General features: G+C 35.7%; 1 protein-coding gene across 1 annotated transcript in view; it reads right to left on the minus strand.

The window, feature by feature from the left end:
* SKAP2 (src kinase associated phosphoprotein 2) overlaps positions 1–12,829 on the minus strand; it is a 241,129-nt gene that overhangs the window by 118,884 nt on the left and 109,416 nt on the right. The window contains exon 2 of the mRNA XM_014067803.2: positions 3,571–4,384. Within this exon, the coding sequence (XP_013923278.2) occupies positions 3,571–3,622 (52 nt within the window). The 5' untranslated portion in view covers positions 3,623–4,384. The remainder of the gene's footprint in view (positions 1–3,570; positions 4,385–12,829) is intronic.

Below are 12,829 nucleotides of genomic sequence, written 5' to 3' on the forward strand. Positions count from 1 at the left end.
AATATCAAGGGTTCATCAAATTAGAGTTAAAAACTTCTGGATGAACATCATGCAATAATACATTCAATGTTTTCAAATGTCAACAGTAGAATTGTGTTTGGTTTTTTTAAGCAATGTGCTTTTGGGACCAATCCTGTTGCTTTAGTAACTTTAGTTAAAATTTCATTCACTCTTTCCTTTGTAATGTTTTTCTGTTCAGGTTTCTCATTATCAATCTGTTCCTATCATTACATATCCAGGACACTACTGATGAGAACTATGAAGGGGAGGGTGCAGAGACATCTGGAGAAAATAAGCCTCTAAATGGTTCACTGTTAGAAACAATTAGGACTTATAGAATTAGTCCTACAATATAAATATTTAACTGAGGACTTATTTCAATCATTTATCATGAGAATTTTTTAGTTTGTTTTTAACTTTTGGTTTATCAATGGAAGACTAATATTCATTTTTCTTTAAATATCATGCCAATTAGTCATATTAATAAGACAACAGTTAACAGCAATAACAAAAAAAGCATAAGGGTTGCCCATGACTTTAGTACTATGCTCCTTTTGTCCTTTAAAGTCCCTGCTGGCTGGAGGTTTCTGGGATCTGAGGTCACACACCTTAAAAATGCCAAGATTGAGAATCATAGATTTATACTCTCTTAGTGTGAAGGCAGAAAATGGATCACTCTACTCAGAAAAAAGCTGGACAGTTAATAAGAACGAAAGGTAAGACCCATCATACACTGTTATTTTAATTTTGAAGTTTAATTTTGAATATATGTATATGTGTATGTATAATATACCATATTTTTGGAGTATAAGACGCATGGGAATATAAGACGCATCAAGATTTTGAAGAGACAAATTTAAATAAAAAGTTTTTGCACTCTGCAAATCTCCAAAAAATAGCTCATTTTCACAAAAACAGGGTTTTTCTCTTTTAAAAAAAGGCATGGATAGCCTTTAGGAGGCTTGTAGAGTGCTCCTGGAGGGGCAGCAAAAATGAACAAAAACCGGCCCATTTTTCTATCCTTATAGAGTGGTTGTGGGGCTGGGGGGGCAAAATTGAGCAAAAAACATACAATTTTTCACTCATTTCTGCCCTCCCCACCCCCCAGGGGCACTCTGGAAGCCTCCTAAACGCTATGCACAGCCATTTTGGTGAAGGGGGTAGCATTTTGGGAGGCATAAAATGCTGTATTCAGTGTATAATATGCACCCAGGTTTTCAGTCTACTTTTTTAGGGAAAAAGGTGTGTCTTATACTCTGAAAAATGCGGTATATAAAAAATTAAACTTATTTTCTAGCAAACAGATTGCAACCATATATTCTCAAAAAGAGCAATCTGTCTTCTAACAGAAAGTGGGTTGGCATATCAAACTAAAACAATATGGTTACTTTGGATGAACTGTGCAAAACCAACAATTATAGTTTGCAGGCCATTAATAACAGAATAACTTTCTGTATGACTCTAGCCAAGTCCGATTCGTTCAAGGATAAATAAGTCCCAATCACAATATGCAGCAGTTCCTGGGTTACCTCTGTTAATCTCAAAAACCTAAGCAAGGTAAGGCCCAGTTAGTTCTTAGACAGGAGACCTCCAAGACTATAAACTAGTCTGGAAAATCAAAAATATTTTAAAAAAATGATACTTCCTTCGGTTGATGGGGAAAAAATAACAGATACATCCATGTAGTCAAGAGGAGCTGAACTGGAAGGATTTGCATTACAACACACTTCAAAAATGATTAATACAAATAAGTGCATTAGATCCCACATAAACACAACACTCTTCTACTATTCATTACAACAGTCCAATGTTTTCACTTCATGTCTGGAAAGAAGGTGCCACTGCTGTAAGAGTTGCGGTTAGAAACAGCAGCATTTGTTTCAGTCTTGCTCAGAGCCTGAAAAGAATCAGTCTTGCCTTCATACCTAGGTGTAGTATTTGCCTGAGATCCAAAAGCCCTTATTCAAGATAATTTCTGAAGCATATGCAACCCTGTTTACCTGGTATGAAAGAGTATGAAATTAGATCTGCCAATTAGATTTATTGGCACCCAGGAAAGAATTCTTGAAAAGCTGACTTAATCACATCTTTCCAGAGCTATAAATACTTTTTAAAAGCATACTCAAGCAATCTTTCAACCTACAGTATAACGGTTGACTTGAGATGTAATTGATCAAGACTTATTTGGCATGTAATAATTTTTCTTTAAAAAAAAAAAAGGAACTAAAGCTTCAGAATTCTGGTTTGAGTTGCTACAGTATTCCTACTATGGACGCATACTAATCCAGCCCATTTAGTAGTTATTTCATATATTTAAGGTAGTTGGTTCTTGATTAAGACAATTCATGTAGTAAACTTAATAAAGTGTTTACAGGCCCATATGTATGTTTCAATAAAAATTCAATGTAATGGATATTGGTGGGGGCAAATCAAGTTATTTACTAAGTAATATGAAACAAATCTATTTAGAGGACTTTAGAAAAATACATTTCATTATACATGGATAGAGAATTTCAACCAAACATATGATAGAAATTTAGTACTGGCATAAATACAAAACAGAGTCACCAATAGAAAGGGGATTTTATTTCATTTGAAAGCATTTGGTTAACAAAAGGAAATATATTTTTAAAAACTAGGTGGCTTTCAGTCTGGTATAACGTGCGACACAGGAAATACAACACAGAACAATCTATTTTAAGATTATGAAAATGTAAGCAAATATGGAAATGTCAAAGGTTTCTTTCTTTTCCTTTGTTTTCCTTTTTTTTTGCTGAAACAAAGCTCCAATTCTGCACTTTGGACATTGATCCAAGAAAAAAAAATCGGAAATCCAGGTGGACTTATTTAAACATTGTGATGATTCTAGAGTACCACTCTAAGTTCTTCTTAGCTAAACTCTATACTTGTAGCAACAGCATTTAATAAATGCAAATTATTTTTTGAAATTAAAACTTTATTAGTTTATTCCACCTTCATTATTGTATAATTCAAGGCATTGAACAAACATAATACTCTTTCCCACAACAACAACCCTGTGAGGTGGGTTAGGTGACTAATACAAAGTCACTCAGGTTTTTTATGCCTAAAATGGAACTAGAACTCAGTCTCTTGGTTTCCAGTCTTGTATCTTATTCACTAGCCTTATACACCAAACTGACTTTAAGCATATATCTGCAAAATAACACAGCAAAAGTATAAAAGTAGATTTTCTGATGAATACTGATGTCAAACTTTCCCTAGTCCAAGTCAGGAAAGTAGTTGCCTACTTCTTGTCCAAATATTTAAAAAACGAACAGCTAAGCATCAAGCCCACCCTGCGCTCCTCTCGGGTACGTTTCTTGATGACCCTCCTACAGAATCCTCCTTTTCTTTATTATTAAATCTTCAAGTTTAAATCTTCGGCTTCACTTCCAAAAAGGAATCACTCCCGCCCCAGAAGTCACTTCTCCATTTCTTCTACCTTCCCTTTTCTTTTCTTACTCTCCTGTAGCCCTGTTACACTGCCTCTAGTAAAGCGTCTCTCCACGCTTGCAGAAGTTCCCTCCCAGCCGCGCAGGGCACATTCACCTGCAAGGAAGTTACTGATCTCCTCGGGGATAGCGGGCAAGTCCTGCATCATGACCAGGTGGTCGCACGGGAACCCCTTGCTCAGCGAAGGCAGGGAAAAGATATAACCACACCCACACCCCTTTCCCGGCTCCGGGAAGTTAGTTAATAAACCTCGGGGGCGGGGCTACTCTGCCAGCTTCTGTAATAGTCATTTCCCGTATCTTAAGTAGTATTGCGCATGTGCGCTTAACACAGGAGCACGCTTCCGTTACTGCAAAAGTTCCCATTTCTATGGTTACAAAAACTCCGTACTGCCAAGTGTCGCAGCATGTGACTCCAGTTTTGCATTTCTCTCCATATTTAGTGTGGGCTTCCCGTTCTTAAGTTCCACTTGAGTCTTAAATTCTTTTCCACTATCAAAAATGGCCAAAAATGGTCCACGGCAGCTTCAGTCTTTGGAGGTTTCTATTCGATAGAATGCTTGGAATAGAAATACGCAAGAAGCTTCTTTGATTGACTAAATTGAGCTTTCCCCGGTTTTAGTTCTCGACCACCTTGATTCGGTTTGCGGTCTTCTAATCCTGCCACGATCTGACATTCCAGGTTGTAATAATCGGAAATTTATCCTGGCTGCAGTGGTATGTGGTTACCGGAATGATTCCTTTGGGGGCGAATTGGATTCTGTTCACCTGTAGAAGGTTCTATGTCCGGAATAAAGTGGAACAAGTAATCCACTTGTTGAGAAATAGCAGCCAAAACACTCGCAGGAGAAGGCTTTTTCAGTTTTATTTTGATTTTCAGCAGCACTTTGCTTTCACACCTCTGCACACATCTAAAAAAAAAAAAAAATACAAGATTATTTTTTGTTCTGTAATTAATGCAAAGTCATGACTTTCTAATAAGTTGCAATCTTTCTTAATCTCAAACATAATATTTGTGTACAGGCTTAAAAATCTCGGGTTTGGTTTCCCAAATTGTGAGATGTACCACCCTTGAAGCGGTAAAGTTAATCTAGGGGAGGCCCAAAAAACCTTTTATAATTTTATTGTAATAAACGTTACAAAAAAATCCACCTTTCCCAAAGTTCCATTGCAATATTTTCCTTATTTCTTTCTGTTCATTTTGGTATTTAATTTTTAGGGAGCATGTACCAAAAAAGTTTAAAAAGTTTAGAAACCCTTGGCCTAGAAGGAATGCAAAAGAAGTTGAACAAATTTATAGTTGCTAGAGCTGAGCATGCATAAAGAAAAATAACTTCTTAATTATACTATTATTGATTAATTCTGAAAATCATTATTTTCTCCAACAATTCTTTATTCCATTCTTTTGTATAGAGAAGATACTATACACATAGAATGAAATAATGGCTTTTATTGAGTCCATTGATCTATAAAGCATGATATTACTGACAGAAGTGTTTGCAAGAATTTCAATCAAGAAAATATCTAGGGTTGAATTTAGAATTTGGTTGCTTCTAGCTATGCTGAGATTACAATTCTCAGTATTTATAAACAGCATGGCCATATCCATGCAGACCAAATTTAAATATGATGAACAAGATATAAATATCTTGAGTTGCACAGAGAACCAAAGGACACTTATTTGCTGCTTTAATGGAAAAAGTATAAATTTAATTTTAATAAACTATTGTAAAACATTTATTATTCTATTTTTCAGAGCAACATATGTTCATTATTGCTTTGCTTACAATAGACATTTAAAACTGTCCACTTTCATTTTAATCACTATCAAACCATCTTTAAAAAGGCCTGATAGCTCATTAACAGCTTCTGATATTCCAAAAATATCCATTATTTATCTTAAGCCATGAGTTGATCTAAGTCAGATCTTTTCATTCAGTTTCACTAATGGCAGTGTCTGATATGTATTTGCATCTAGGATTTTTGTCCTGGTTAGACAAAAGGTGGAAAACTTTTCTATTATTAGTTTACAAAGACCAATTTTGTTCCTCAAGTCTTGAACTCTAAAAAGATCCAATGTAAGACCGAATATAAACAGAATGGTAATTGGGACAATAAAACAAAGAGCACACTCAGGCTTATATTCTTAATACACAATCTTATGATAATCATCTGGGATGACAAAGCTTTACAGAGGAATGGTCCTTCTGTTCTACTGGCCAGGTGACAGAAGATGGATGCTGAAACCTGATTAAGATGATTTCTTAGCTGAGTTGATGATAACTCTGTTTCATGTTACTTCCCTGATGAAATGGCTGGTGACAAGTGATACTCGATGGAAATAGGAGTGTGATAAAGCTGCAACTGATTGTGGCCCTGTCTCCTTCAGTCTCTCTGGTATGAACCTGATATAATGACTACTGCCAGGTGACAGCTGATATGGCTTCTCAGCGGAGCTTACTTCTCTTCATTCATTCTGCTGCCAGCCTAATAGTTTAATATGAAGGAAGCAGTTATAAGCCACTGTCCTTTCAACCTCCATTAATCCTTTAGCTAGCATTTAATGCAATTTTCTCCAACCTACTGCTGTTGAGATGAGTTGGCACTGTAGCTCCCAGAATCTTCAATAAATATTTGTGCCATGATAGCTTATACTTTTTAAGAGTTGCATTCTGACACACCTGGAGGGCACTAAACTGGGAAGTACTATTGTACCTGGCATTTTGAAGAGTTACAATTTTTAAACAATCTGAAGACTGGAAGACTGGAAAGCCAATTTAATTTGGTCCAGGTATAGTAAATCTATTACTTTAAAAAAAAATTAGTTAACTTGGCAGATGGTGAAGATCCTGATAGTTGTAGCTTACCAATATCTGGAAAACCATAGTTTCTGACTCTGTATTTTTCTCCTTTTGAGAGGAAGCATATTGATGATGAGAAATTTTGTTTGATCATATCTTTAAAAATGGAAAGATCCATTGAAGAAGATTGGGAAATAAAAATTATCTGCATGAAGGGTTGAACATAACCTTCCTTCTCAATGAGTTATTCTTCAGAAGCTTTCTATTTTTTTAATGTAGAGAGAAAACTAGATAATAGGCATTTTTATCAAATAATGAAAATAAATGTTCTCTGCATTTCTTGAACTATAGTTTGGTATTTCTTCCACTTATCTTTAATTAGACAAGGAAGCTATTTTAGCTAGCAATAGTATTTTATTATCCATTTTATTGCTGACTTAACCCACATTCAAGCAGTTAAGTAACTGGTCCGTATAATGTAATACAGTAATAGTATCTGTGGGGATAGCGATTTTTATATTTGTGTTAATTGTTAATAAATGCTACTCTTTCTGCCTAGGGAATACTTCTATTGTGTTTGTCTCTCTCCAATTGTTATAATAGCTATTAATGTGTACTTTAGGTTACACATTTCTGTCAAAAGATTCAGGAAGCATGTATGTACATAATAGGTTAACAAGGAAATAGTATCCAACCCAGCGATTTTGACCTCTGGGGCTAATCTTAATCCTACTTTAAGTTTAATTTACTGTTCCGTTTCTCCTCAGAAACCAATTTAAGATGTCATCTGAACCAACAAATACTCCATTTACACTGAAATTACTTTCTCTGTTGACATTATTATAACTGTTAGCTGTGTGAAAGGAGGTGATCTGAAGTCAACTGAAAATACTCCAATAAAAATAAGTGCACTTTCTTAAATGGATTGGAGATCACAGATTAAAGCTCCAGCAACAATACAGTGCCAATTAAGCTAAAGTGTGGTAACTTAAGACAAAACCTTCCCAAGAAAGTTCATGAATTGAAATTTTAATCTATTAAATCTTTCTTTATTAGTTTGTGAATTATTTGAGCAGCCTGGGCATACAGGAGCTTCCAGAGACAACCTACCTTGGTAAACTAGTAAAGGGATAAACAAATTATTTTCACATAGTATCCTATGTGATTTAGGTTTACCTTGTAGTTCACCATGTAGAAATTATTCTTGACTGGATGGTCAACAAATGCTATACTACACTTGTAACAGGGGTGGGTTCCTGCCAGTTCTAACCTCTTCTATAGAAGAGGTTCCACAAATCTACAGTGCTGTTTAGAACCGGTTACAGCTCCCTCCCCCTGCCTGTCTGCACATCATCAAGATGAAGAGTGAGAGGAGGAATTCTGGGAGTTGAAGTCCACAAGTCTTAAAGCTGTCAAGTTTGAACACCCTTGGGTTTTTTTTTCTAAAGGGTGAGGGGTGCAAGGGTCTTGTAACTTGATAGCTTTAAGACTTGCACACTTCAATGCCAGAGTTCCTGAGCCAACATGACTGGAGGAGGAATTCTGGGAGTTGAAGTCCAGTAGTCTTAAAGCTGTCATGTTTGAACACCCTTGGGGTTTTTTTTCTAAAGAGGGGTGCAAGGATCTTGTAACTTAACAGCTTTAAGACTTGCCTGCTTCAAATGCCAACATTTTGGTTGCTAAGCAAGAGTGTTGTTAAGTGAGTTTCACCACATTTTACAAGTTGGTCATGTCCACCCAGTCACATGACTGCCAAGCCATGTCCATCCAGTCACATGGCTGGCAAGCCATTCCCGCAAAACCAACCACACCTACAGAAGAGGTTCTAAAAAATTTTGAAACCCACCACTGACTTGTAATTACATTTTCTTCCTAGTGGTCAATATTGCTATAATTGTAAGATAAGAAAAAATGAAGATTTTTCATGTTCTGCAGTACTGATAAGTCAGAGCCTATGTTCTAAAGTTCTCTGGGCCTCTCCCTTCCTGAACAAAAATATACTTGATAATTGACTAGATTAGCTGAGATATTTTCACCCTCATTCCCTTTAACTCTGGACTACGGTCTGTCATCTTGCCAGATTTCTCCCTTGAACTGGTAGCTTGCTTCCACTGCTCTGCCCACAACAGAGCCCTTTGTGTATTTTCTCAGCTGAAAAACAATTTTATGGTGGCCAAATCCACCTACAAGTTATCACAGCTCCATGTTAGCCACTGAATAATTCAATGCGATTTTCAACTGGGTCTATCTGCCTGTTGACTAAAACATTTCAAAGGGTTTTTAAGCAGGCAAGTGTATCTATTAGCTAACCTCAATATTAACCAATAGGTAGACTGGACTGAATGGATTTTTGAAGGTCCACATTCATCCATAAAATAGCACCGATATATATTACCTAAGAGCCAGCTAATATGATTATTCCCCTAACCCTAAACATGATTTTATTTTGTGGATAACTTTGTTATAGGGCTTTGCGTGTCAAAACAACTGGACACAAAGAAAGTCCTCCCCTCATGCCATCCCTCTTCTAAAAAACTAATTCCCACAATCCGGATTTATGCCTAAGGATATTTATCCTTAGGATTATATTACTATTACTCTTAGTAATAGTAATATAGTCAACATACTAACTCCTATTGGTATCTTATGATTATCACAGTGTTGTTTGTATTTACACTGAGAGCTTATGCACCAGAGACAAATTCCTTGTCTCTTAATCACACTTGACCAATAAAGAATATTCTATTCTATATTTTATTCTATTTATAGAGGTTCCTTCAAATAGTTGCATTCAAATGCTGAATTCCACAAATTGGCCCAGGTTAAGTAATAAACTTTTTGTTCTTGAAATTGTGTTGACAAGAGATGAAACAATTGTCAGAATAAAATCTATCATTATTTCCAAGAGTGCAAGACATTTAGGACAGTCCAAAATTGCATTCTGTGTCTAGCTATCCCTTGAGATTTGCGTAATAAAGCAGTTGAATCCAGTTGCCTCCTCTTAGACTTGCAGTTATCTGCAAGATAGCATGGGGATTTCTAGAATTACATAATTTTTTTCAGAGGTTTTGGAAACAGTTTCTTGTTGAAGAGAAAGAGGATCTATTTTGAATATTTAAAAAGTGAAATCTTGGCATTTATGTCAGAAACCGCTTCGCTCAGAATTTAATAGGAAACTTCAAGCTTCAGATCTTTCTGTTTTAAATGTAAATGGGAGAGGTTTTGATACCTTGTTTATAAAAGGGGTGGATATCCCAGTAAGTTGGAGAAATACAGTATTTTATTTTTAATCATCTCTTTAAAAAGCAGAATATTATGGCATAGAAATAAAGACAGCTGTGTTCTCTTACTGGATTCAACAGAAATAGACTTAAATAACTTAAAAATCATATTAACATTTATTTTAAAAATAAAAATACTGTAATGTCAAGTATCTAATTATTTGAATATCCTAATATCTACAGATTTCCTATTCTGAAATTGTGACTATGATGAGAACTTCATCATTTTCATTATTTAAATGTATAACCATATTGAGTACCGTGATTTTGTAGAAATATGTAGTGCCAATCAAACACAAAATAACATTTATTGAAATTTTAAACAATATCTAGAGTAGCCAACATGATAGATCCATGCTATTATGATGCTTATCCAGCGAGTTAGCTCTGAAATCTTTGATATTCTGTATTAGATTTTGAGTTAAATGAATACAATTTGACTCTGTGTCAATAAGAGCTACGGTAGTGATCATCATATTCTGTGGGATTTCTTGCAAGCTGTTCATTCAACAATGAGACGTATGTACATTATGAGTTAATGGATAGTATTTGATCTTATGGAGCATATACATAGCTATTGAATCAGTCTTAGTCCCAGATGAGTGTGCATAGAATTAACCAAATTAATTTTAATTATATAGTAGCTTCCAAAGCTCTTTGACTAAATGCCAATTGTTTTGTCTATTCTTTCAGTTGTGCCTAATGACTTGAAAAAAACCAATGCATGTAATTATTGAGGCCTAAGTGTCTTAAGGTATGGCTGTTTTTCTTTGCTAGCCATTAAATTATTTTTTCCCATTTTTAAGTATGACTTAGAAAGTCTACTTTGCAGAAATGAAAGAATTATTTCACAACATAATCACAATAATTGTTTTTTAAATAAATGCCCACACTGGCATTTCTAATTCTGTACATTACATTTTACTTTTAAAAAGTGCTGAACATTTGACTGATTGAAATTTCCCAGTATTGTATTAATATAGCAATGTTAATATATTAATAGCTGTTAAGATGAAATATTATAATTTGAAAGACATTTAAGGTATGACTTGTTCCCTATAAATATACCTTACCAACTCAGTAGTATTTGTTTTAAATATGTATTAAGAGGATGACCCTGTACATGCATTAATATTTCTATTTCTTAGGATTATCTATTCATTATAGGTGCTTTTCTTTCAGCAAAAATGGATTAAACCTGGTATGGCTGAAGATTATTTTCTTTTGCTTTCCATGTAAGTAAATATAAATTATTGATAAACATAAATGGTTCTCTTAAGAACAGTTTTGTTTTTCAATGTATAATACTTGTCAATGCATAGAATTTTGTCAATGTTGTCCATAATACACCAAAGCTTTATTTTTGCATTATGTGCAACAAGCTATTCTAATTGAAGCAAGAGTAATATCCTCAAATGTACTATTTCGTACACTTGAGTAGCAACACCTGTGATTTTCTACAGCAAACAGAAGGGGGAAATTGCAAGTGACTTAAAAAAAACAAGATGGAAGGCCCACATTTTTAAAAAGCATCATGATGTATGTAAAAATGGATAGGATTTGATCTGATGGTTATGGCCATTATTGCTTTTGTTCTTCAATTCCTTATTGACAACTAGGGAACAGAAGGCTTTGCAACAGCCATGTAATGTTTTGACAATTGTGCAATCAGGAACTTGGGGAAAAAGCAAGGTTGCTTTTTCAAAAATTTCAGCAAAGGGTTCTTTGCCTGGTTGCTGTGTGGGCATAGCCATGATGGGCATGGCCTAGTCGGCCTCTTGAACCACAGCGGGGGGGGTGTTTTCACCTTCCCCAGGGTCCAGAGCAGAGGTGGGTTCCTACCAGTTCGCACCTATTCGATAGAACTGGTTCATCAAATCTACCGAACCGATTAGAAGAGGTTCCACCAGTGGACCGGGAAAGCAGGCCACACCTATAGAAGAGGTTCCAAAAAATTTTGAAATTTTTCACACACACACACACACACACACACACACACACACACACACACACATACACACACACAAACACACACACAGACTGACAGAGAGAGAGAGAGAGAGAGAGGAAGGAAGAAATAAATAAAGAAAAAAAGAAAAAAGAAAGAAAAAGTGTGAGAGAGATGAAAGAAAAAAAGAAAAAAGGGACAGAGAGACAAAAGGAAGGAAAGAGAGAGAGAGAGAGAGAGAGAGAGAGAGATAAAACACATGGCTGGCAAGCCACTCCCACAAAGGAGGCCACACCCACAGAGTAGGTTCCAAAAAATTTTGAAACCCACCACTGGTCCGGAGGCTTTCCTCGAACCTCTGGGAGGATGAAAACTGCCTCTCTGGGCTCCAGAGGCCGGAAACAGGAACTTCCAGGGGCCCGTTTTTCCCCCTCCATGGGCCCTGCACTTACCTCGCATCCAAAATGGGCCATGTGGAGACTCCTGGGAGGGGAGGGATGGGAAGCCAAGCGAACCCATAGCAGCCTACCCCTGGCTATGACCCAAAAGACATGCAGGGAATTATATTTGTCAGAGAGGAAAAAGTCTACTATGGTGCCCACTTTGTATAATATTCTCCCCTCAGAAATGAAGTTAACTCTACCTTCTAAATATTCCACAAATTTCTCAAGAGCTGGCTATGCAATTGGGAGCCCATGGGGATATTGTGATGGCCCTCTTAATTAATTAATTTAATTAATTAAAATCTTCCATTTGAACTGCAGTAAAAGCTGACTTGCATCCTCCCAATTCAGCATTGGGGAATCAGAAATATGGAGGCTGAGGCTGTTACCTACCATTGCATCTTTTATACCAATACTTTATTTTATTTTATTTTATTATATTATATTTTATGTTATCTACCATTGCATCTTTTATATTTTCTCCATCTGATTTAATACATGTATTATTAAAGAAGTGGGATGGAAATAATTATTTATGTTCATATTGATGCTGCCATTTAGTGCCCTAAATTCACTTTGATGTTTTAGGAACATATATGCAACATGTATAAGTTGTTTTTTTTTAAAATTAAATGTACAAATATGGTCTACTGCAGTGGTTCCCAAACTTGGCAACTTTAAGACTTGTGGACTTCAACTCCCAGAGTTCTCCAGCCAGAAGAGCTAGCTTGAGAATTCTGGGAGTTGAAGTCCACAAGTCTTAAAGTTGCCAAGTTTGAGAACCACTGGTCTACTGAGATCATATTTTTTGGAATATAAGATGCACCAAGATTTTGAAGAGGTAAATTTTAAAAAAAAATTACACTCTGCAGACCTCCCAAAC

This window comes from Thamnophis sirtalis, unplaced genomic scaffold, assembly GCF_051295495.1.
Source record: "Thamnophis sirtalis isolate CommonGarterSnake01/CBP01778 unplaced genomic scaffold, rThaSir2_p1.2 scaffold_4, whole genome shotgun sequence".
NCBI classification, from domain to species: Eukaryota; Metazoa; Chordata; class Lepidosauria; order Squamata; family Natricidae; genus Thamnophis; species Thamnophis sirtalis.